This window comes from Astatotilapia calliptera, chromosome 15, assembly GCF_900246225.1.
Source record: "Astatotilapia calliptera chromosome 15, fAstCal1.2, whole genome shotgun sequence".
NCBI classification, from domain to species: Eukaryota; Metazoa; Chordata; class Actinopteri; order Cichliformes; family Cichlidae; genus Astatotilapia; species Astatotilapia calliptera.
The window spans coordinates 13,056,013-13,077,488 of NC_039316.1; the positions used below are offsets into that span (position 1 = coordinate 13,056,013).

General features: G+C 40.7%; 2 protein-coding genes across 2 annotated transcripts; both read left to right on the forward strand.

Moving 5' to 3' along the window:
* The first annotated feature begins 3,662 nt into the window (after positions 1-3,662).
* Positions 3,663-11,565, forward strand: nfkbie (nuclear factor of kappa light polypeptide gene enhancer in B-cells inhibitor, epsilon). Its single transcript, XM_026194203.1, has 6 exons — positions 3,663-4,521; positions 7,647-7,749; positions 9,088-9,298; positions 9,624-9,712; positions 10,480-10,728; positions 11,302-11,565. The coding sequence occupies exons 1-6, from the start codon at positions 4,199-4,201 to the stop codon at positions 11,368-11,370; spliced, it is 1,044 nt and encodes a 347-aa protein (XP_026049988.1). The 5' UTR covers positions 3,663-4,198; the 3' UTR covers positions 11,371-11,565.
* Positions 11,566-15,788: 4,223 nt separating this feature from the next.
* slc35b2 (solute carrier family 35 member B2) lies at positions 15,789-21,113 on the forward strand. Its single transcript, XM_026143262.1, has 4 exons — positions 15,789-16,121; positions 18,033-18,220; positions 18,319-18,479; positions 19,489-21,113. Exons 1-4 carry the CDS (start codon positions 16,102-16,104, stop codon positions 20,419-20,421), a joined length of 1,302 nt encoding a protein of 433 aa, XP_025999047.1. The 5' UTR covers positions 15,789-16,101; the 3' UTR covers positions 20,422-21,113.
* Positions 21,114-21,476: the final 363 nt, after the last annotated feature.

The following is a 21,476-nucleotide window of genomic DNA, read 5'->3' on the forward strand; positions in this document are numbered from 1 at the left end:
TGCTTTTGTTGTGCACAGCCCTATTTAAACAAGAACACTTTCCTGTATGATCCTGGAACACCGGCCTGTGTTTATCACAGAGCACAGTATGGACATTGGACTGGACTCCTGGTGTAAAGTGGAAAAAGTAAACACAACAGTAGAGAAAAACAGATGGTAACTCTTAACAGCACTAAATGCTTCCCTCTAACAGTCAGCATTGTTTTATGTTGTAGACTGTTTTCATCATGGACCTACCCCCCTCCCATTAAAGTACAGAAGCAGCTGTGTAAGTGAGCCCTCTAAAGGCCAAACCACAGGAAGCGTCTCAAAAAAGTAAAAGTAAAAATACAGATGATTAAAAAAGAAAAGCTCTGAATATTTTCTTCTGTTTATTTGACTGCATCAATCCCAAAAGCATGCAAAACAACTACAGACTGACACTGTGAGCTCCTGCTGCTACAGACAGGACCCCTCAGCACATATCAGTAGCTGCTCATGTTTAATGTCTCCTCACTTTTAAATCCAGCAAAATGAGTTTTCTATAAACCAAGCTCTGGTTTTGCAGCTTCTTAGAAAAAGGACTAAAGCTCAATGAATAATAATGTGCTTGTGGTTTATTGTTGCTACCAGTGACAAGCCTGAAAACCGAGACTTCCGCTGTGGACTTCAAAAATAAAAGCCAGATGAACGGAGTATCACAGTGGGATGCTTGTTGTGTTCTGAATGAGTACATTAATGAGATTTGATACTTCTATGTAAGTCAGACTTAGATCCCATACTTAGATTATCACACTTTACTGTGATTGTGCTCTGAACCACGCTCAGCTTTGAACTCCCCCGCTGTTTTGATACCAAATACACATCAATAAGGTTTCATGAGTGCACCTTGCACAGTTCCGAGTGATTGTTTTGACGCAGACAGACTCAGACTGATAAGCTCAACTATCTCACCTAATGAATAGGCTAACAGGTTTATTTATAAAAAAAATCATAAATAAACACAAATGGGCTTTGTGTTGATCTTGTAAATGCACACCGGATGAAGGTTACTTTATATGGCGTCTTTCAAACAAAAATAATAGAACTTCCTTCCTTTCTATGCTTCAGATAACACCCGCGGTCAAACTTTATTTTGATATCTACTGCATGTGAAGTTTGATAAGTGCATGTTGCACACATGCTATTGTGGTGATGTAATTAGTCCATGTAGAGACAAGCATACCTTCCAAAGTATTTGGAGCCTCTGTGGTAAATCGTATTGCACAGGGTGTCACCAGGATTACAAGTTGTGAAGATGTGAGGCCTGCATATGCTCCAAAAGGGCTTAAAGGAACATGTCATTGTGTTAGCAAGTTTTAGTTCTGTGGTCAGATTTTGCATACTTAATTGGTTTTATTGACAGTTGAGTAATTGTTTTGTTAAAGCAGTTCATTTAATGCTGTTTATGAAAGTGTGCATGGGCTCATGCATCATTCAGAGGCAGTAATAATCACACAACTCAAGCGGGGAATAATCACATAAACAAGTTGTTTGGTTTTTTGATTCTATTGTTTCATTTTTCGTTATTGTATGTGATGTTGCTGCTTTCAGTATCCCTGCAGCTGTGGTACACAGTGAAGACTAAGGTTCTCAGAACAACTGAGACTTAAACATCAAAAATTGGAAATGCAAACCAACACAGTTCATTTATTTGATTATATATTTACTGTTTTTTTATTAGCACACTAGACAAGGTTGATTTCATAGTGTGTGTGTGTGTGTGTGGGGGGGGGGGGTATTGTTATTAAGCATTTTGTATATTTCTTATTTTGCGCGTTTGTTGGCCTCATTGAATGTTGATATAATAATAATAATGGATTGGATTTATATAGCGCTTTTCAAGGCACCCAAAGCGCTTTACAATGCCACTATTCATTCACTCTCACATTCACACACTGGTGGAGGCAAGCTACGGTTGTAGCCACAGCTGCCCTGGGGCAGACTGACAGAAGTGAGGCTGCCATATCGCACAACAGGGGTGTTTCCAGGAATCGTTAATGGGGTGGAACAGGATAGAAGAATAACAGGGCAGGTTGGGTGGAAGAGGGGAGGCTGGAAATCAGAATATTTGATCAGAAGTAAATACAATTTGAGGCTGGTGTAGCTCTATGCCCTAATATAAATGATGTTATATGACAGACTCTTTGTGTAAGCGAATATCATGTTTCATATTTCTTAGCCTAAAGATGTATTCATGTTAGCCACAAAGTGAAATTTGCACTGGATGGTGTGAATAGACACTAATCTGCATTAAAGGTATTTCAACTTTGCAAAAACCCATGAGCGGGGATTCTCCTGACACTGCCAACAGTCAGAAATGAATGATGAGCTTACTGAAGTCATTTGAGGGAAGCTGGAGTTTAATAGTTCAACTTTACTCTTAGATAAAGACCGATGGGGGAAAAGGAGAGGGTGTGGGAAAAGCTACTGATTGTACTCCTCCTTATCCCCTTGACTTTTGGGGTTTTTCCACTGTGACTGTGCAGCGAGGCATCAAAGTGCACTTAATGGAAAATGAAGATTATACAGAATCGTCCTTCTTCAGAATCATTATCATTTTTAAAAATAATAGTTATTAGTCGTTTCCTTATTTTTTATTAATGTGTTTATCACTTTGATCTCCAAATCCCTCCCAAATTACTGAACTTCTTCCACAATCTCATTCTTTCAGCCACTACCCAGACCTCGTGATTGTAGATATCATGATTACATTAGACAACAGGTCTTATCTATGTTTAGCACTGCAAGATTAACAAGCAGTCATTTCTTTTGAGGGGGGGGGGGGGGGGGGGGGGGCAGATGTCACCCTATGCCCCCCTCTGGACATGCCCCTGAAAATAAATTCCAGTAAGAGTTAGTCAGAAGCCTGCGAACTGTTACCATGTCATCCTAATAGAGCACTTTGCTCTCAGACTGCAGGTTTAATTGTGGTTCCAAGGATATTTAAAAGTAGAATGAGAGGCAGAGCCGTCGGGTTTCAGGCTACACTTCTGTGGAACCAGCTCCCAGTTTGGATTCAGGAGACAGGCACTCTTTTGGATCAGGTGACCCTGAATCCCCCCTTAGTTATGCTGCAATAGTCCTAGGCTGCTGGGGGCTTCCCATACACTAAGTATTTCTTCTTCACTCATCTTTTTCACTCATTATGTACTCACACTCCATTTTGCATTTAATCATTAGTTACTACTAATCTCTGACGCTCTTCCATAGTATTTAGTCTTTTGTCCCGTCTTCCTCCGCTCGCTCTCAGAAGATGGTTGCAGATGACTGTTCCTCCATGAGCCTGGTTTCTTTCTTTTAAAGGGGAGTTTTTTTTTAATTCCCAATGTCATCAAGTGCTTGCCCAGGGAGGTTGTTTTAATTTTGGGGTTTACCCTGTATTATTGCAGGGTCTTTACCTTACTCTACACCACTTGAGGAGACTGCTGTTGTGATTTGTGGCTATATTATTAATAAATGAACTTAACAAAAAAAAATGAGAAGACACGAAATGGAAACTCATCAATGGGTATATATATATATATATATATATATATATATATATATATATATATATATATATATATATATATATATATATATATATATACACAAAGCCTTAGATAGTGTGCTTTTATTTTGATAATCACAAAGTAATTCCGCTCTCACACCCGACTCTCCGGCGTTTCTGCGCGCGCGTGTTCGCGAGGGAACATACTGTGTGTGTGCGTTCGATCACGCCACTGGGGATTCCCCCGCGTGACAAAAACAGCTTTGCCTTTCACATGTCAGCTCTTCCCCTTCTCGCCTTTCATTGCTCATATGCTCTCCGCCTGGAGCTCACGCATTTACCGGATATTTAGTCGACGGGTAGTCGTTAGTGTCTCGTTTCACTCGTTTTAAACCCGATACACCATGTTTTCGAAACTTTTTAAAACGCGTTAAATCGGTAAAAAGTGAACGCCTCTTCCTACACAGAGGGCACAGTGTTGTCGGTTAATGGCATGATACGCAGCGGCTCGTTCCTCTGGTTTCACGAAGACGGTGCGGCGGTTATCACAGGTGTCACCGGGCTGTCCGGTCACATCACCGAGCACCGAGCGGCTACAGCGCCCGCAGGAAGCCTTTAAATCCTCGGGGAAGGCGGGAGGGGGAAACCCAGCGAGGCCACCATCATCATCACCACAGCAGCACTACCATGGCGAGCCATGACTGTACTAAAGAACACTTGCCGGAGGATAACCGCACAGACTCAGGCATTGATTCGTACCGCTCCATAGTGAAGTCGGAGGAGCCCCGGGGGCCGAGCAATGACCTCAGCGGGCCGAGGGACAAGTTCTCCGGCGGGGAGGAATGGCTGGACTCAGCCTACGGTTCCTCGTCTCTCACGGTAGAGAGCCTGTCGGATATAGTGGAGGGCTGCACGATTTCCAGCAGCAACCAGCAAGTACAGAGCTCTGAACTCTCTGAGCAGGAGCAGGAGGAGAACTTGCTTACAACTATTACAGAGGATGGAGACACGTAGGTTTTTAATTGTTATTCATTTAATTTCCATCAAAAATAAAAAATTCTTGCTCATCTTGCTAGAATATTTGCTGAAAGGAATGCTGCTGCACACTGGTGGGTGAATACAAACCTTTTTGCATTTTAACTGTTTCTCTCTTAGAGGTTTCACCAGCTTTTTTGGCACCCGTGATTTTTATCCTTAGTTGATATGGTTGGCAATATCCTACAGTTAGTTTGCAAAGCTCTTTATGATTATCATTTCCATTATCTAGTGATTTGTACATTAATGCCACCACATTAGTTTTAATTGGATCACTGCCTGATATGTAGTGATGGGGATTTATTAGACAATGTACGATTCAAAATGATTTAAAACAAGAAAAAAAGTATATATATTTTTATAATTGGTGACCTGTAATTAGAAATCTTTTTGTGTATTTGTTCTAAATATTGCACAGAATAATTTAAAGGTTACCAGAATAGTTGCTGGTTTAATTTTGAGCAGGGTAGTAGCTTCTCACTTTTTTTTTCTTCTTCTTCTTTTTTTTTTTTTTTTTTAAAAGTCTGCTGTAAGCTGATGAACTTAAAATCGTCATGAATGGCATTTCTACTGCAGCTGGAGTCTGTAAATCACATTAAATTTCAGGCACAGTTTTTCCCATGGCGATACAGGTTTTAAAGGGGATTTCATAAGAGTGTGATACTGCAGACTTTTATAATGAACTTTGTCCTTGTCGCATATGTGACCGGTCTCCATTGAGTTGTCGACTCTCAGTCAGAAAACAGAAGTGAAACAGATAGGTCTGGACTTCCCCCATGCAGCACAGACAAAGCACATGCTGTGAGGTAGCTGTGTGGCCCGCTTTTCATCCAAGAAACTTGTTGATCAGGACAGGACAGTGTGTACGCATGTTTTCATCCCTCACAGGCTTCTTTCTTTCCCCCTTGCTTTTTTTTTTTTTTTTTTTTTTTTTTTTTACTTTCTTCCCCCTTCCTTCTTCCAGACAGCTAAAAAAATCATTTGCAACTGAGCGGCTTTTCGCTGCTCTTCATTTCTCAATTTGAGTCAGTGAAACTTTTGCACACAATCTAAACACCTCAACCTCCACACACACACACACAATCTTATCAGCCCATGCAGACCTTCTTGTTTCTTATGTGACCCACTCATCTAGAGTTGCAGCGTCATCAACCAGCAGACCGATTTAATGAATCCTGCAGCCACGACCAGCCGGTGTGATCCTGATGTAGTCACATCACACTGCACAAGTGTTGTTGTGTCTCTGACCTCTTTTCATTTCCGCTTGCTGATTGTTGGGGCCACATGGTTTCATTCTCACACCCTAACTATAGATACCTGGTGGAGGGGGAAAAAAACACCTGAAACACACCACAGTGCATTGCTTCGACTGACAGAATCATGCAAACACTAATTTTCCCCTGTGGGATTTTTTTTTAAAGTTCTTATTCATTCAAGTCTTACTCAAACCAGGAAGTCCCTTTCACACAAAGACATTTGCTGACAGGTTTATGTCAGTGCAGCTCCATCAGTCTGCAGACGTAGCTGACATTTAAGCATCACAAAAATGTAATGTGGCTTCTCGTGCAGTATCCTCTCATCTTAACCATTACTGGGGTACTCGAGCGATGGATTAACACTCACAAGCAGCTTTGTATTTTTACATTTATTTTCATTTTCTCTACAGTTTTTGGGAATTTTACATTCCTAGAAATGCACAAGGAATCATGCACTTTGTCACCTGCAGCCTTCCTAATTTACTCACAGTGAGAAATGCCCCACATCTGTTTCCTCATTGCTTCTTCTCAAACAGCCCAAAGATATTTAATTCAGTGGGGAAAAAAAGCCAACTTATATGCTTAATCGGTGTTGATAATAGTAAAGTAGTAATACGTTTTATGTATTTATGGCAGTAACTACAAGAAATGCTTTTTTCCCCTTGTTTTGTGCCAAAAATAAGCGTAAAATATTGTCACCTTTTTAAAATAAACCTTATGCAGGTACTTTATCTTTTTTTTTTCTTTGTTTCTCAGTGTCAGTAGCTGCAAACAAAATGTTCAGTTGCATGATTAATCCTTATAGATTTCAATAACTGATCACTTTAAAAAAGCAGCTGTATTATCGTTACCGCTGCACATTAGTTTTTGAAACGCTGATATTTTAAATTTGTGACTAAATAAAACTGAATTCTTTTTTTCCCCCCTTTGGTGTGGGTCTTTTGAAATAAAGTAACCCCATTTACCATTTAACAAATCGATAAATGCCATGTTGTTTACTACTTTGTATAATTAGACATGTGGCACTGTAAGTGTTCAAAGCTGAGTGTACAGCGAGACGTCGTGGGAACTTTTGATCCCACTCTGTCTGCGTCTGAAGCAGCCCGCGGCGTCCAGCTTTGGGTTAAATGACATTTACTCTGAAAGCAGAACGTCTCGCTGCTAAACTAACAGAGAAGTAACTGCTGCGGCGAATCGTGCAGCAGTAAAACATCAACGCTTCAAGCCCGTAAGATAAAACCTGATGTCCGCAGAATTTGGACTCAGCAGTGAGTTTAAAGAACTTGAAGCCTCAAACTTTGATTTTAATCTGTTAAGATCCCTTTTCCAGATGGGGCCCTCGCTATGTTGCTGTTGAGTCTAAATTAAGCACTAATGCTCAGTTCCATTTCCTGCTTTGCGCACACATTTGTTTGCTACAACTTCCCACTGTGTTTTTTTTGGGTGGCGTGCTTTTTGTTTTGTTTTGTCTTTTGCTGTAAGCGTTTAAACTGAAGCCTGTGCGATTATATCTGCTCACAGATGTTTGATTTTTTTTTTTTTTTTTTTTTTTTTTTTTTTAAAACCACCAGCACCTTGCTGTGCTGTCTAGAATTTTTTTGTATTGCTCAATACCCCAACGACTCAGTCTTGCCATTCAGCCCACTAAGTGTTACATTTCGAGGTAGTCTCTTGAAATGAATACCGAGGAAAATTGTTAGGCAACATTTGTTGAAATTCACAGCACTGCTTTTTTTTTTTTTGAGGGGGGGTAAGTTGCTCAATTTGAGATAAAGTAGGGCTGCAGATTTTTCCAGACGTAACGGTTAATGTTCATCTTCTCTTTTTCTTTCTCACTCCCGTAGAATCCTGCACTTAGCAATTATCCACGAAATATCACCACTTGCTAAGGAGTTGATACAGATATTCCCAACAGAAGTCCTGGACATCCAAAATAATTTATATCAGGTAGGTACAACAGGTCCTACAAGTTGCTTCTGCTGGAATTTTTTAATCCACAAATACTTCCTCATCTGCACCTTGATTGTGGAAGCGGTGGCTTTATTTATATCTCTGTACTTCCAGAGAACTCTTGTTCCTCTTTATTTGCAGTCCGTCCTCACTCGGGACGTCACTGTGGGTGGTTCCAGTGTTAACTCATAAGGGACTTTGAATGGAAACTCCCCTCCTCTACTTCATGTAGAAATAGAACCACAGGGAGCTGTGGAGTGTATCCTTGTGTGGATGTGGGTGGAGGAGTTGTTCCAGTCCTTCAAGAAGTCCGACCAGAGACTTAACTTGAACTTGCAGAACTGTCAAAAGGAAACATATGAAGTTGAGACTCAGCACTTCACGTAGTGACTCAGTTAGCTCTGTGCTGGGCTCTTTTGGTTTCCTAATTTCCTCTTAGTAGTCATTCTAAGATTTCACATTTGGACACATTACCAAGAAGAAATTTGTTTGCAACCCAGGGGGTTTAAAATAAAAATGCATCTTCATTTCTGAAGGAAAAGGAAAACAAATGGATTAGGGATTTTTGCCATATTTTAACACGTGGTCCTGTGAGTACAGTCTCGCAGCAAAATTCTGATAACAAAAAAAATTGCAAAACACATAAAAAAAAAAAAAGGGAGGGAGAGACAGCACTATCATACTCTACACCTACAGCAGTCTCAGTAAACCACAGTGCAGAGTAACCGCATCACTTGTTGTGGATTAAAGATAAAACTCAATTTCTCGGAAAGGGTTTTCCTCACTTGTACCTGAATGCAGCAGGTACAGGCCTGCGCTCTGGGGATTTTCAAAGGGAACCATTAGACTTTTACCTATTTCCTCTCATATTTATACCACTTCAGTAATGGGTGCTCACATTAAACATGGCAAAAGTTTGGTATAATGAGGTCGGTAATCTCAATGAGCCGAAATTTTAGTGAAGCTTTGGATTACTCTAACGCTCAGAATCATCATTCATGCTAAGCTACTCTACTAGAGTCCAAAAATAATAATGAGGAGTTTGAAATGAGGATAAGAGCATTCTTGGAAATACAGGGAAGCTGCAGCTGTGAAGGAGAAGTGACAGGGTATAAGGACAACAGCTGAAGAAATATATAAGACCACCATCAACCTGTTATTGTCAGTATGTTTGATGAATCAATGGACAGCTAGTATTTTTTTTGTGTCTTTGCTTAATATCAACTCAACATTTTAGTAGATTATTTAACATCTCAACTTAAATATGAACTTCTGACGTGTTTTTGTTTATATTGACCAGAGACACACAGGTAAAGTTTTTGTTTTGTTCCTCAGAGCCCTTTGCACCTCGCCACCTACCTAAACCTGAGAGAGGTGGTGCAGTGTCTGATGGAGAAACAGGTCAGCATAGAGCTGCAGGACCAGGACGGGAACACGGCGCTCCACGTGGCCTGCCAGCACGGGCAGTTAGAGTGTGCAACCGAGATGACCAAAGACGTTTCTCCCAGCAAGTTGGCTCCGGTCCTCGAGACCCAGAACTGGAGAGGTGAGGGGAAAACAGTCATGGCTGCTACTAAATCTGTTTATGCGAGTTTTTATGCATTAAAGTCAAAAGTTGTTTTTGTTTTACATTTTAATGTCGCAGAAATATTTAACTAGCTTGTCTTTCCCTGATGTCCTCCTAAAAGATACATGAGGATTTTCTTGGACAGTAGCAGAAGAAATAACGCCCACATTTAGCATTGATGTAGAACATGTTTTGTGTTGTATCGATACAGTGTTGGTCTGTATTCTGCTTGAAGTTTGTAAAAACTGTTTGACCTAAAAGTGAGCTCCACATTGCAGATTTCAGACAACATTTGTAATTTCAGGTCTTGGCTGTCTTCACTTGGCTGCACTGAACAGGCAACATGAAATTATGAAGCTCCTGATCAAAAAGGGCGCAGATCTGAATATACAGGTTAGTCTGTGGATTCCCCCCCCCCCCCAAGTCAATGCACCATATGAGCTGTATTTGTGTAATTAAGTTTTGCATAAAGGCAGAATTCACACTAAACAGAAAGCCTTTTTTGCACTCGTGTAATTCAGCCTGAAATGATCACAAACAGTGCAGCTCCACTTGCAGACTTCAACTCATAACAAGGAAAAGGTTGAAGGACCGGATGAAGAGTTTGTTTTTGTGGAAGCAAAGCTGCAGTCTTTATTTATTTTTTTCCCCTAAGAGGGCTTTCCGTACTTGTTTAATCCAGTCATATGTCTGCATTTATAATCACATACGTCCTGTTTAAACTGTGTTTACCACATCGGGACCTTATGTTGTGTTCCTATCATAAATCAGCTGCACCTGTGCAATGCTGATAGTGATATGAGCTGAGCTCGGGGCTTCCTGCAGGATTCAGTGAGACATAATTAGATTTGAGATATGATTAGGTCAGACTAGCCGGCCGCTCTTAACTTTCTATTGATGGTAGGGAACGTGGCAGTCCCGAAACCACCCCAGACATTCCTCTTAGTTTAAATCAGTGGCCTAACATATCAGTCTGCCTCACGTCCGATGTATTGAATTATTCATTATTCTAATTAGAATGTACTTTGACCTTTTTACTAGCTGATTTCAAGAATGTGGAATTGCAAAAATAAAACTGTGAAACTGTTTAAATTTCATAATGAATTTCTGCCCTTTTTGTGGAATTTCTCATCGCTTTTCTTCGTCCGCTCCCCTCGTAGGAAGGAACCAGCGGCAAAACGCCTCTTCACCTCGCTGTGGAGCTGCATGACATCACATCTGTGAAGCTGCTGCTCGGCAGCCGAGCCAACGTGGACGCTGCAATGTTTAATGGCTGCACACCCCTGCATCTTGCGGTGGGGAGACAGGACGCCACCATCGCCACCATCCTCTGTCAGAATGGCGCCGACAAAATGCTGCGAAACATGGAGGACGAGACGGCGTTGGATTTGGCTGACGGCAATGATGATGTAAGCAAATATTAAGGGTTGAAATGCACTGTTGTACATAGTTTAAATAATAAGACTTAAATCCTGTTTTAAAAAAAAACCCCACAAAACAAAACCAGCAATATGTATGTTTTGCAGACTTTCAGTGGTAACTGTGCACTAACTCAACGCACAAACCTAATCTGTCAAGCCTCCTCCTACTGCCTGACTGAACTCATTCTTCGTTTACTCTTTAAGTGGTTTAACATCACTAACCTACCAGTTCAGAATAACCTACCAAAGCATACAAGCAGGGGACCTGGTACTCTTTTAAAAAGCAGAGTAGTCACAGCAGAAGTGGATTTGGTTCATTTGTTTTCATTTATTTTACTCCAGTTTGTATGAAGCTCACAGACAAACACTATTCATGGTTTCAATTTTGACCTCTTGTGCTCTAAATGCTCTGCTTAGTTCTGGGTTTCCTAGAAAGACATTTAGATAAGGGATAAGTCATCTGTACGGCAGCGCTTGTATAAATGCTGTTCTCTGGTATTTTTTCTAATCATTATTTAAGGATCAGTAAAGTTTGACCTGCTTCTTGTTCTTGTCTTTCAGATTCTGGCTCTATTTCCTTTTGATGACATCCAGATCTCTGGAAGGTCGTTGGTTGGCGTGAAGTTTTGAGCTGAGTCACGGGCTGAACAACAGTCCTCTAATTGTCTGGAGCCTCACTGCAGCTCATATAAATAAAAATTTTAAAAACCTATATTTTGAGCTAACATTGTTGATTAGTATACATATGCTTAGACAAGTATGTGCACAGTATAAATCTCACTTCGCTCTGATTAAACAGAGTAGTACCGCTTAATTGAAAGATTTTACAAGCTTGGTTATTTTGCTTCTTTCTGCATGCCTCTGGAGATGGTTGTACTCAGCTGTAAAACCCCACCTCACTGTGAGTACCAGACTGTCTCTAAACCTGTTCAGTGCCCACAAAAAAATCTACCTCTTTATCATTTTGACCTGGTTTCAGTGGCTACAAATAGAGTATGCAAAATGCATAGTTTCGGTTTCTCAAACTTTATCAGTGACTTTGCATTGAAATTGAAGTAAGTTTTAATTTTTTTAAATTTTGTTTTTAACTCTGAAAATGTGGCCTTTCACTGTAGTGCATAAAAGAGATTTTTGGAAGAATGCAATCAGAGGTGTGAACAGATATTTAAAAAAATGTAAATCCTGCAAAAAACAAACTATTCTCATCTCTGCTTTTGCTAAAAAAAAAGTGACAAGTGGTTAAAAATGTAATGTATATAACAGGAAATGCAGCTTGATCTTTTTGATTTGTAGTTTTTGTTTTTTGCTTGGAATAGTGAAACTATTTATCTCAACCTAGCTTTCATCAGCAGAAACTGTTCTTTGTGTAATTACACTGGCCTGTCTAGTTAAGAGTTCATTTATTTTGTAATAAAAAGACAGGAAATTCATGAATGTTGTCTTTTTTAATTGCAAAAACAGTCATGGTAAAGTACGTGTTTAATTTTGAAGGTTTTACATATCAGCACTTAATAAAAAAAAATAATCAGATCTTAAAATTAGCTGAATACAGCTTCAGATAAACTACAAAATGTGGCACGGTTTCATTATTTATGTGTGGAAAAACTAAGTACAGTCTGACGTCTTTAGGAACTAAATAGATAAACAGCAGCCAATCAAGTAGCACGGGCAAGTGTAAGCACCTCTATGAAAATAGAAGCTTTGGTAATTTGCTGCTCTGAAACCTTAGGGTGTGTGTTAACATGATGACAGAGGAGGACAAATCTGGGAAGGATTATACAGCCATTTCTTCACAACTGTGCAGACCAGCTGTCAAGCACAGTGGTGGAGGAGTCATGATTTGAGTTTGTTTTGCACTCACTGAGTCACTTGTAAAATCCTCTGTTTACCAAAGTATTCTAGAGCCGAACATGACACCATCTTTTCAGCGGTTAAAGCTTATTCAGGACAATGATCTCAAGCGCAGCAGCAAATCTACAACAGAAAAGAATCAAGGGAGTGCAATGGCTGAGTCAAAGTCCAGACCTGAACCTGCCAAATGCCTAGGCGGGGCCTAAACTAATCCCCACAGACCTCCTGAGGCAACGTTGTAAAAAGGGAGAGGCAAAATTCCTCCGTAACGATGTGAGCGGGTGATAGTGAAATAGAAACAAAAATGCTTCTACAAGTTATGGAATCATGGGGAATACCGAATTTCTCACATGCTGCCAGTATGCCACGTGTTGCTGTTCATCTGAGGCTGTTTACCTAATTTAAAACCTGATTAAAAACTGGATTTTTTAAAATCTCATATGTAAAACCGTAGAATTGAAAGAGGGTGTCCTATCTTACTCAAGCATGCATCTCTATCTAATGTGTGCACGTGCACAAGCCTGACACGGTTTACCAACGGTCTTACATGTGCAATTCCAAGTTGTTGAAAGCCTCAAAAGAAGGTGTTTCAAATACGCACAGAGACAGGTGATGCAGATATATTTTAGCTTCCACTTAAATGAAAGTAAAGATGAGATGATTAAATGTTATGTTGTACAGGAATGCTCCTAACAGCAAAAAATCAGCTGACTGGAAACATGGTTTATTTTTGTTTTCCTGTAAGTGGCTTCTTCCTTGTGGGTCTTACAGTACAATGACCGGTGGAACTGTGGAAATTCCAGTTGGTTGGATTTCTATTATAAACACATTACCCACCGCAGAACAGGTTCACTTCATGTTCATACAGGTATATTGACCTGACTAACTACCTGGCAATTACAAAATTACTTTCCTTTGACCAGGTAAACATGACAGCAGAAGCAGTAGCTGCAGATTTGTCTTTATCTATTTCCTGGTCAAATTAGCTGTATGGTTGCAAAGCACAACTCAAGTTTTATATTGAATATAACAGTTAATTTTATGGGATTTTCTCATCTTTCATTATCACATGTGCACAAACAAAACTTATGGCAACAGCTACCAAACCGACAAACCTCTGTGGTCAGTAGCTAGAACAGAGTTATGAAACTATACCAGTCTACTTCTCCATTCAAGTGTAATCTGGAAAACTGATACTGTTGTGTTATGTACAGTAAAGACCATGCTAGTGCTGCAAAAGGTTTTAAAAATGGTGTGTTCAAGTCATGTATTCCGCTCTGTGCGATCCTTCTCAATCAACATCTATGATGATAGTATGCGTAATACACTCAGCAGGTCAATTATCTCATCAGGTCTGACTAATACTCCTGGAAATAACATTTCTTTCTAATGGAATGCCGGAATTTCCATTCTTGCAGACATCCACCTATGTGGACATAGCCTACGTGGGATATTATTCAGATAAATATATCAGCTGCTATTATGTGATATCTTGAAATACGGTTTCGCTGTAATATCTTGGTTTAGTTAATGATTAGCTGCTGTATTGAATTTGTTTTTATGACGGAATGTCTCTCTTCACTTTTGCAGTCAGAAGGAAACAAAGACGAGACAAACGTTGGAGGAATTACTACTGAGGTGTAGTGGAACGAGGGCACACATTCCCCTGCGTGAAAATAAAAGGAATTCCTTACTGGTGACCTGTTTTAGAAGTGAGTCAGGGGTACAGCAGGCACTGTGGCGTCGTTGAAGAAGCAGCTCAGATGTGTTTATCAGCAACAATGACAGCAGCCTATTTCGATGCTCACTCACTGGCATGAAGGAAGTGCTTTACTGTGCACGTGTTTATGAAGTAGGATTCATTTGAAATGCCTCATGCATAAGGCTTTCCAGCACAGCTTAACCTTCTTCAGAGATGCATAGAGTGGATGTCTTGGTTGTCTGGGCCTTGTTTACTGTCTTTTATACTGGAACTCTTCAAAAACTATATATATCTTTACATTTTAATCATTTTTTCTTATATATACATATAAAAACGGTATGTCACGTCTTATATGCGATGCTTCATGTTTCCAAGAAACGGCAGAAATGAGTCATTACATGTAAAGAAGAGAAGATCTGTTTTCTGCTTTTGCATTTATTTGTATTTACTTACATATCAATAAAAATAAGGAATGTCATCCAGACAGTCATCTCTATGAGCAGGGGGGGAAAAGCCAAATTAAGAAACACAACAACAGCTTAAAAGTTTAGACTATGAAGATTTTCAGACACTGAGCAGTGGGAAGCACTGGCATCAAAGTAAAGACCTGTATCTTTACATTTTAATCTTTTTCCCCCTGTTTGTTTGTTTGATTCATTTTCAAAGATCTGAATCTTTGAATTGTTAATTTTCTTATGTTATGCATTTACATTTACACCACAAATATGATATGTTTTGGTCCAAATTTAGGTATTTCTTTAACTAGAGCAGATAATTATTTCAGGCTCATGTGCCATCTTATAGATATGGTATATTTATACTTTAAAATGTGACAAATAGTATGTATGTCAAGCTTTAAAATGAATAACACGGAGTATAGAGTAGAATACTTCCAAACTATAGCTTCCACCATCTGGTGTAAAATCTTGGCCCAAAGAAGATTTCAATATTAGATTGGTTGAGAAACTTGTGCTACTGTTGGCCAAAGAGGAGAGGGGGAAAGAAAGGCAAGAGTGTGGAAGTGAGTTTAATTACTTCTGGAGTTAACCATCCAAAGCAAAGGACAATGCACAAGAGAAGTGCAGGAGAGAGTGCAAGCAAGGTGGAGTGAGTGTAAATGAGTGTCAGGGCTGAGGATTGGCTCAGGATAAGTGTCAGCAGCAATAGTATGAAAGTTTACAAGACGATGATGTAGACAGCAGCACTGATAAAAAGAAGGCTGAGCTGGAAGTGGCAGAGCTGAAGATGGGTGTAACCAGGATGGACAGGATTAGAAATGAGTAGATCAGACTGACAGCTTAGGTTGGGCCTTTTGGAGACAAAGAGAGGCGAGGCTCAGGTGGTTTGGACATGTGCGCAGGAGAGATGGTGGATATACTGGACAAAAGATCACCATGGTGAAAATTCATGGCATTCCAATCACAATAGTTGATCACAGGGCTATGGTGGGCCCACTCAGTGCCCTGCTGTCTGTGCACGTCATAGCCCAACAGCTCTGCAGTTCCTCCTCCACACCGACAGGGGTCAGGGCCGCCGGGAGGGCGCCGTTATCTCTCGCCAGCATCCTGTGGTGATGCTGCTGAGTAAAGAGGAGGTGGCCTTTCCTGCTAAAGTGAACACATCGGCTATTGAGGAAAAGTCGAAGACCTCTGATCTAAAAGCGACTAGCCTGAAAGAAAACAGCATCTCATTATTTAGTCATTTTTCACCTGGCGGACCCACGGGGCTTCATGGTGTGTCACAGCGGGGACGCTTGAGTCTGTCGGCGTGTGTGCTACGCCGGGTGTCGGCCACGGAGTGCAGGGAAAATGCCTTCTTTCTCACGGAGGTAATATTTTTCAGACAGAAGTGTAGCTAACTGGGAAAATGTGTCACGCTGAAGATGAGTTTGAGGTATGGGCTCATTCAGCTCACGGTGAACCTTTCTGTGATGCAGCCTTACGGGGGCAGATTTTTGAAGCTGTAAGCAGCCTACGGAACTGGTATTAGCTTACACTAATTTAGCAACTAACGGTCCGACCTAAACACCCTTTCGTTTGCCAGCCTTTACCATAAATGGGTTAATTTAGTTTTATAGCGAGCGAGAGAGCGAGAGTCCGCTTTTTCTGTACAGTCTACGGCCGTTTGATAGTGGGCGTGTCTGTCTGCAGGCAAATATGTTGAAATATGTTTCATATCTAAGTCAGTTTACTGCAACTAGCCCAAGAGTTATGTGTGCATTCATTAAAGGTTTAATAAATGGTTCCAACACCTATGGAAAAATACCTAATACTGGTACAAGTATTGGTGTTTTTCCACTCTACACTTTCTACATCTACCCCACCAGCCTTTTTTTTTTTTTTTTTTTTTTTAGCAACTTGGGAGAAACAGTTCCGTTATTGTAATGAAGACCTGTTGCTCCAGTTTTAGTGGTACATATATGTGCACACGTCAATCTAAACAAGTGCTCATTTTCTCTGTTTGTGTGTCTATGGCGTAGCAGCATGTAGGATGGCTTGTCTGGTGCAGTGCATTCCTTCATGTAATAAGCTTCTTGTTCAGGGCCCAGGTCTCCCTGCAGTAGGCTATTGGCTGACCAGGGCGCTGCAGAGTCCCAACACAAAGAGGCTCTGTGTTAGCCGGGCTCACAGGCCCCCACAGGAGGAGGCCCTGCCTCACTCCAAATGGGATACATCTCAGTGCTGTTGTCGGCAAGGAACACACCTTTTCACAGGAAGCCTGAGTTTCACCACAGGTGTCCTTTAGTCATTAGTAACACTTAAGCTGTTTGTGGGAATGGGTGATGAAGAACATCTGATGTCTTCACGGCTCAGTTAGCAAGTTGGTTGTTTTAACTGATTCCATCAGCTCATTTCATCATCCAGTGCTCTCATGCTGTAGCCACAACCAGACTACACTATGCTTGATGCTTTATTATTATGTTATTAGCTTGGAAAAAAGTTTTAAGGTGGGATTTATGGCTCTGGAGGAGGTTTTCTGAAAAAACTGCCCTATTTTTAAAAAAAAAAAAATGTTTTAACATGCTACAAACGGCATTTAAAAGATAGCAAGTTAAGTTTATAACTATTTTCAAGAGAAAGCTGCTTTTTTACAGGATGCTACAGAGTTAAATGCACAGAGAGTGGTAAGTTGCCCCATAGTTTTGGTGCTCAGGTCTGGAAGGAAGGCAGAATCCCCCTTAGTTTCAGAGAAAGGGAGATATTTGAGGACTTGATAACCCAGTTTGGAGAATAAGGGTGTAGTGGTTCCGTCATATAGGTGGATCTGTAAATAGACAGATCCACCTACAGACAGACAGATCAGGGAAAGATAATTAATTAAAGATATTGTGAAGATGCATAATGTGATGGTGTTTTCTTCTGCAGTATTCGTCAGTTTAATCAAACCTTCACCCAAACTGTGATTGGGGACAAGGTCACATATGTCATTTTACGGGCATGTTTTCATTTTTGCTAAGAATCGCTACTCCGTGTAGAGGATTGATTAGATTTTAATGAAAGTGCGTGAAAATTGAATAACCATTGCAATGCTCACAAATTAGCTTTAATTTTAGATGCTTAAATGAGCAGACATAAACAACATTTGTGTATTGTTCATTTAATATTTATCATCAGCCTTGTTAAAATAGAAAGTAATGTAAGCTGTCTTGTTTATGTGTATAAGCTGTAATCACCAGCAGACTCTCATTGATATTGTTTCTGTTATGTAGCCTGATTGGTAGTTTTGTGTCACCCTGTAGGATTTGGCCTGCACTCGTGTTGCTCCTGTTCCCTTCCGCTGTGACTGCAGAAGAGCCTTCGCTGCTGGATGGCTGGCACGATGTCTGGCTCTTCCGCTTTCTCGTCAACATGCTGGGATACTCAACCATTATCATCCCTGGCTACCTCCTCATTAGCTATTTCAAGCGCACCAATTATGCAGAAACAGGTTCGGGTTTTGAGAGAATTTTACTGTCTTATTTTTAAATGCACGAAAGCTGCTGATCTAAAACTCCTTGGGCTTTTGTCTTTCTCACGTTTATTTAGGGAGTGGGTTTTGCTTTCCTCTCATAAAGACCTGCGTGTTTGGAAACGAGGCCAAGACCAGCTTGTTGGATGACACGTCTGCAGCAAGCAGGAATGAGGCTGATTCGGGTTCAACACTCAAACAGGCGTTAAAGTTAATCTTTTGCGCTGCCGGACTTCAGGTATCCTCCCCCAAAACCTTCAGTCATTAATTGCATATGCTAATGCTACCACATTATGTCCTATTTCTGAGGACCCAATGTTTGGAGGTTGAAGTATGCCACTGTTTGTCGATACTGTATTTAGAGCAACATCCAGCACAGTGCAGTACAGCAATAAAGGTACTGATCCATGCAGACAAATTAGTTATTTACAAGATTTGTTCAAGGAGTGAAGGTTGTATAATTCTTTTTTTTTTTTTAAGGCGGCATGATGGTAATGTCGTCACAGACCAGTCGTACTGGATACTTTGTTCTCTGCCTTCATTGATAACAGAGCTCACTACAGGCAGACCTCAGATTAAAGCAGATCGCAAACACGCCACACCTGCTCGACCATAAATTTCACTTGTGTTGAATTAGACTGGCGACCGGGGATGGCTGCTTAGGGTGTGCCCGCCTCTCACCCAGTGATAGCTCAGATAGGCTCTCCTCTTTGTTTAAAAACAGAGTGACCGTAAGCCCACTCCAGTGTTGTCTGAGTGACTTTAAAACAACACTGGAGTGGCTTTGGGATAACTCTTGAGCGGCACAGTTGAACCCCCTTCTCAAACAGAAACATACATCGCTGGTGAGATCTCAAATTTCTGACACTCATCTTCCATTGTGATAGCGCTTTAGATACTCTGCAGTCAAGAATGGCAAAACATTTCCAAAAACGAGGTGTACAAAACTTCAAAGCTTCAGCTAAGTACTCAGTAAAGGGCCTGAATACTTCCGCTTTCCTTTCAATATACAGGCAGTGAGTTTATAATAGGGGAAATGATGGATTTAATTCAGCCGTTGACAGTAACACGGTTAAATGTAAAAAGAGTAAAGGGTTTGAGTAGTAGTAGTGTGATTCCTGCTTTTAATACTACAGTGGCAGAAACTGGGGTCAGAATTCACACCACCTGAAATAACTCTTTTAACGCTCTTATTTGATAAAGTGATTTAACTCAGTGTTAAGAATAAACTTCTTTTCTTATCTTAGGTTTCATATTTGACATGGGGAGTCCTCCAGGAGAGGGTGATGACTCGTTCTTACGGAGCCGCAACTACAAATCAGGAGGGAGAGAAATTTAAGGACTCGCAGTTCTTGGTCTTCATGAACCGTATCCTTGCTCTGACTGTGTCAGGCATCTGGTGCGTCATGTTCAAGCAGCCTCGCCATGGAGCACCCATGTACAAGTACTCCTTCGCCTCGCTCTCCAACATCCTGAGCAGTTGGTGCCAGTACGAGGCCCTCAAGTTCATCAGTTTCCCCACTCAAGTCCTGGCCAAGGCCTCCAAAGTCATTCCTGTCATGCTCATGGGCAAGATCGTGTCCCATAAAAGCTACGAATACTGGGAGTACTTCACTGCTGTGCTGATCTCGGTTGGCGTCAGCATGTTTTTGCTCTCAAGCACAACCGACAAACATCCATCCACCGTCACCACTTTCAGCGGGGTCATCATCCTCATCGGCTACATCGTCTTCGACAGCTTTACCTCCAACTGGCAGGACAACCTGTTCAAGTACAAAATGTCATCAGTGCAGATGATGTTTGGAGTCAACCTGTTCTCCTGCCTCTTCACCGTCGGGTCGCTGCTGGAGCAGGGTGCCTTCTTTGAGTCGTTGGGTTTCATGACCCGCCACTCCGAGTTTGCCTTTCATGCCGTGCTGCTGTCCGTGTGCTCGGCATGCGGTCAGCTCTTCATCTTTTACACTATCAGCCAGTTTGGTGCTGCCGTCTTCACCATCATTATGACCTTACGGCAAGCTTTCGCCATTCTTCTCTCGTGTTTCCTTTACGGTCACACTGTTACCTTAGTAGGTGGCTTTGGTGTCGTTGTAGTGTTCCTGGCACTTTTCCTACGGGTGTATGCACGTAGCCGTATGAAGTCAGGTCGGCGGGGAGCGCAGCCGCTTGCACAGAAGGTGTAGCGCTCCAAACTGGGAACTAAGACCACGTTTTCTGTGGTGCTATTTGTCTATTTGTGTGCATCTTTCTTTCTTTTATTAATTTTTTTTTTACCGTTCAGTTCTTTTTAATTTTATTTTTATTAGCAATGGTACAGAAAGGGATTCTGCAGTTTTTACTCTTACACCAAGGTACCCCCAAGGGGTTCATGTGATTCGTTAGGTCAGAGAAGTTTTGAGTGCCTGCAAACTGCCTCTTCAGCTCTTTGTTATCTTTTTTTTTTCCTTAAACCTCCATACGTTGCCCATGCATCCAGTTTAGGGTTTCTATGACCATGGAAAATGTACGAGTTTAATAGCTAGGCATTATTTCCCAAGCGTTACTGATATTGTCCCTTATTTAATTTTATCCAGGCTAATGGCACCATTTGTTGGGTTATCCTTCAGTCGCAGCAGCCAGATGTTTATCTATCAACCTATTGTGTTGGAGAGCAGGGGTCTTTATGTGGCTTAAGATGGTGTCAAAACATGTTGCATACATTTTAGTTTAATTTAAAATATATTAACATGTCACATAGGCTAGCATCAGTTAGGGTTCAGGTAGACAAAATTCTGGGTCATAATGAAAGAATCAGATGCTGCTGTGGGTTGTTTTAGAATTTTTTCTCCACACTATGTTTTACTTAATGTTTTGAACTTTGGGCAAAAAAAAATGTGTGTGTATATATATATATATATATATATATATATATATATATATATATATATATATATATATATATATATATATATATATATATATATATATATATATATATATATATATATGATCTTAAATCAGTTTTTTCAAGCCAACTTGTCAGTTGTGTACTTTTGTAAAAGGACTGCTTTGATGTGAATGTTTGGGGAACACTGAATGGATGATTCTGATGCCTCATTGCTGTCACAAATGATGTGAAGATACTGTAGACCCAGGGGTCAGTTTGCAGAATGGAGTGCATACAAGGGAAATGCAATGTAACTGGTACCTTGTTTTTATCATTCTACTATTTCCTCTGGTAACTGGATTAATATTAAAA

Bases quoted from the DNA above. Each gene is read 5' to 3' on its own strand.
- nfkbie (XM_026194203.1), top strand. From the start codon at position 4,199: ATGGCGAGCCATGACTGTACTAAAGAACACTTGCCGGAGGATAACCGC. The intron at 4,522-7,646 runs GTAGGTTTTTAA...TCACTCCCGTAG, and splicing joins ATTACAGAGGATGGAGACAC to AATCCTGCACTTAGCAATTA. The intron at 10,729-11,301 runs GTAAGCAAATAT...CTTGTCTTTCAG, and splicing joins TGGCTGACGGCAATGATGAT to ATTCTGGCTCTATTTCCTTT.
- slc35b2 (XM_026143262.1), top strand. From the start codon at position 16,102: ATGCCTTCTTTCTCACGGAG. The intron at 18,221-18,318 runs GTTCGGGTTTTG...ACGTTTATTTAG, and splicing joins CACCAATTATGCAGAAACAG to GGAGTGGGTTTTGCTTTCCT. The intron at 18,480-19,488 runs GTATCCTCCCCC...TTCTTATCTTAG, and splicing joins TTTGCGCTGCCGGACTTCAG to GTTTCATATTTGACATGGGG.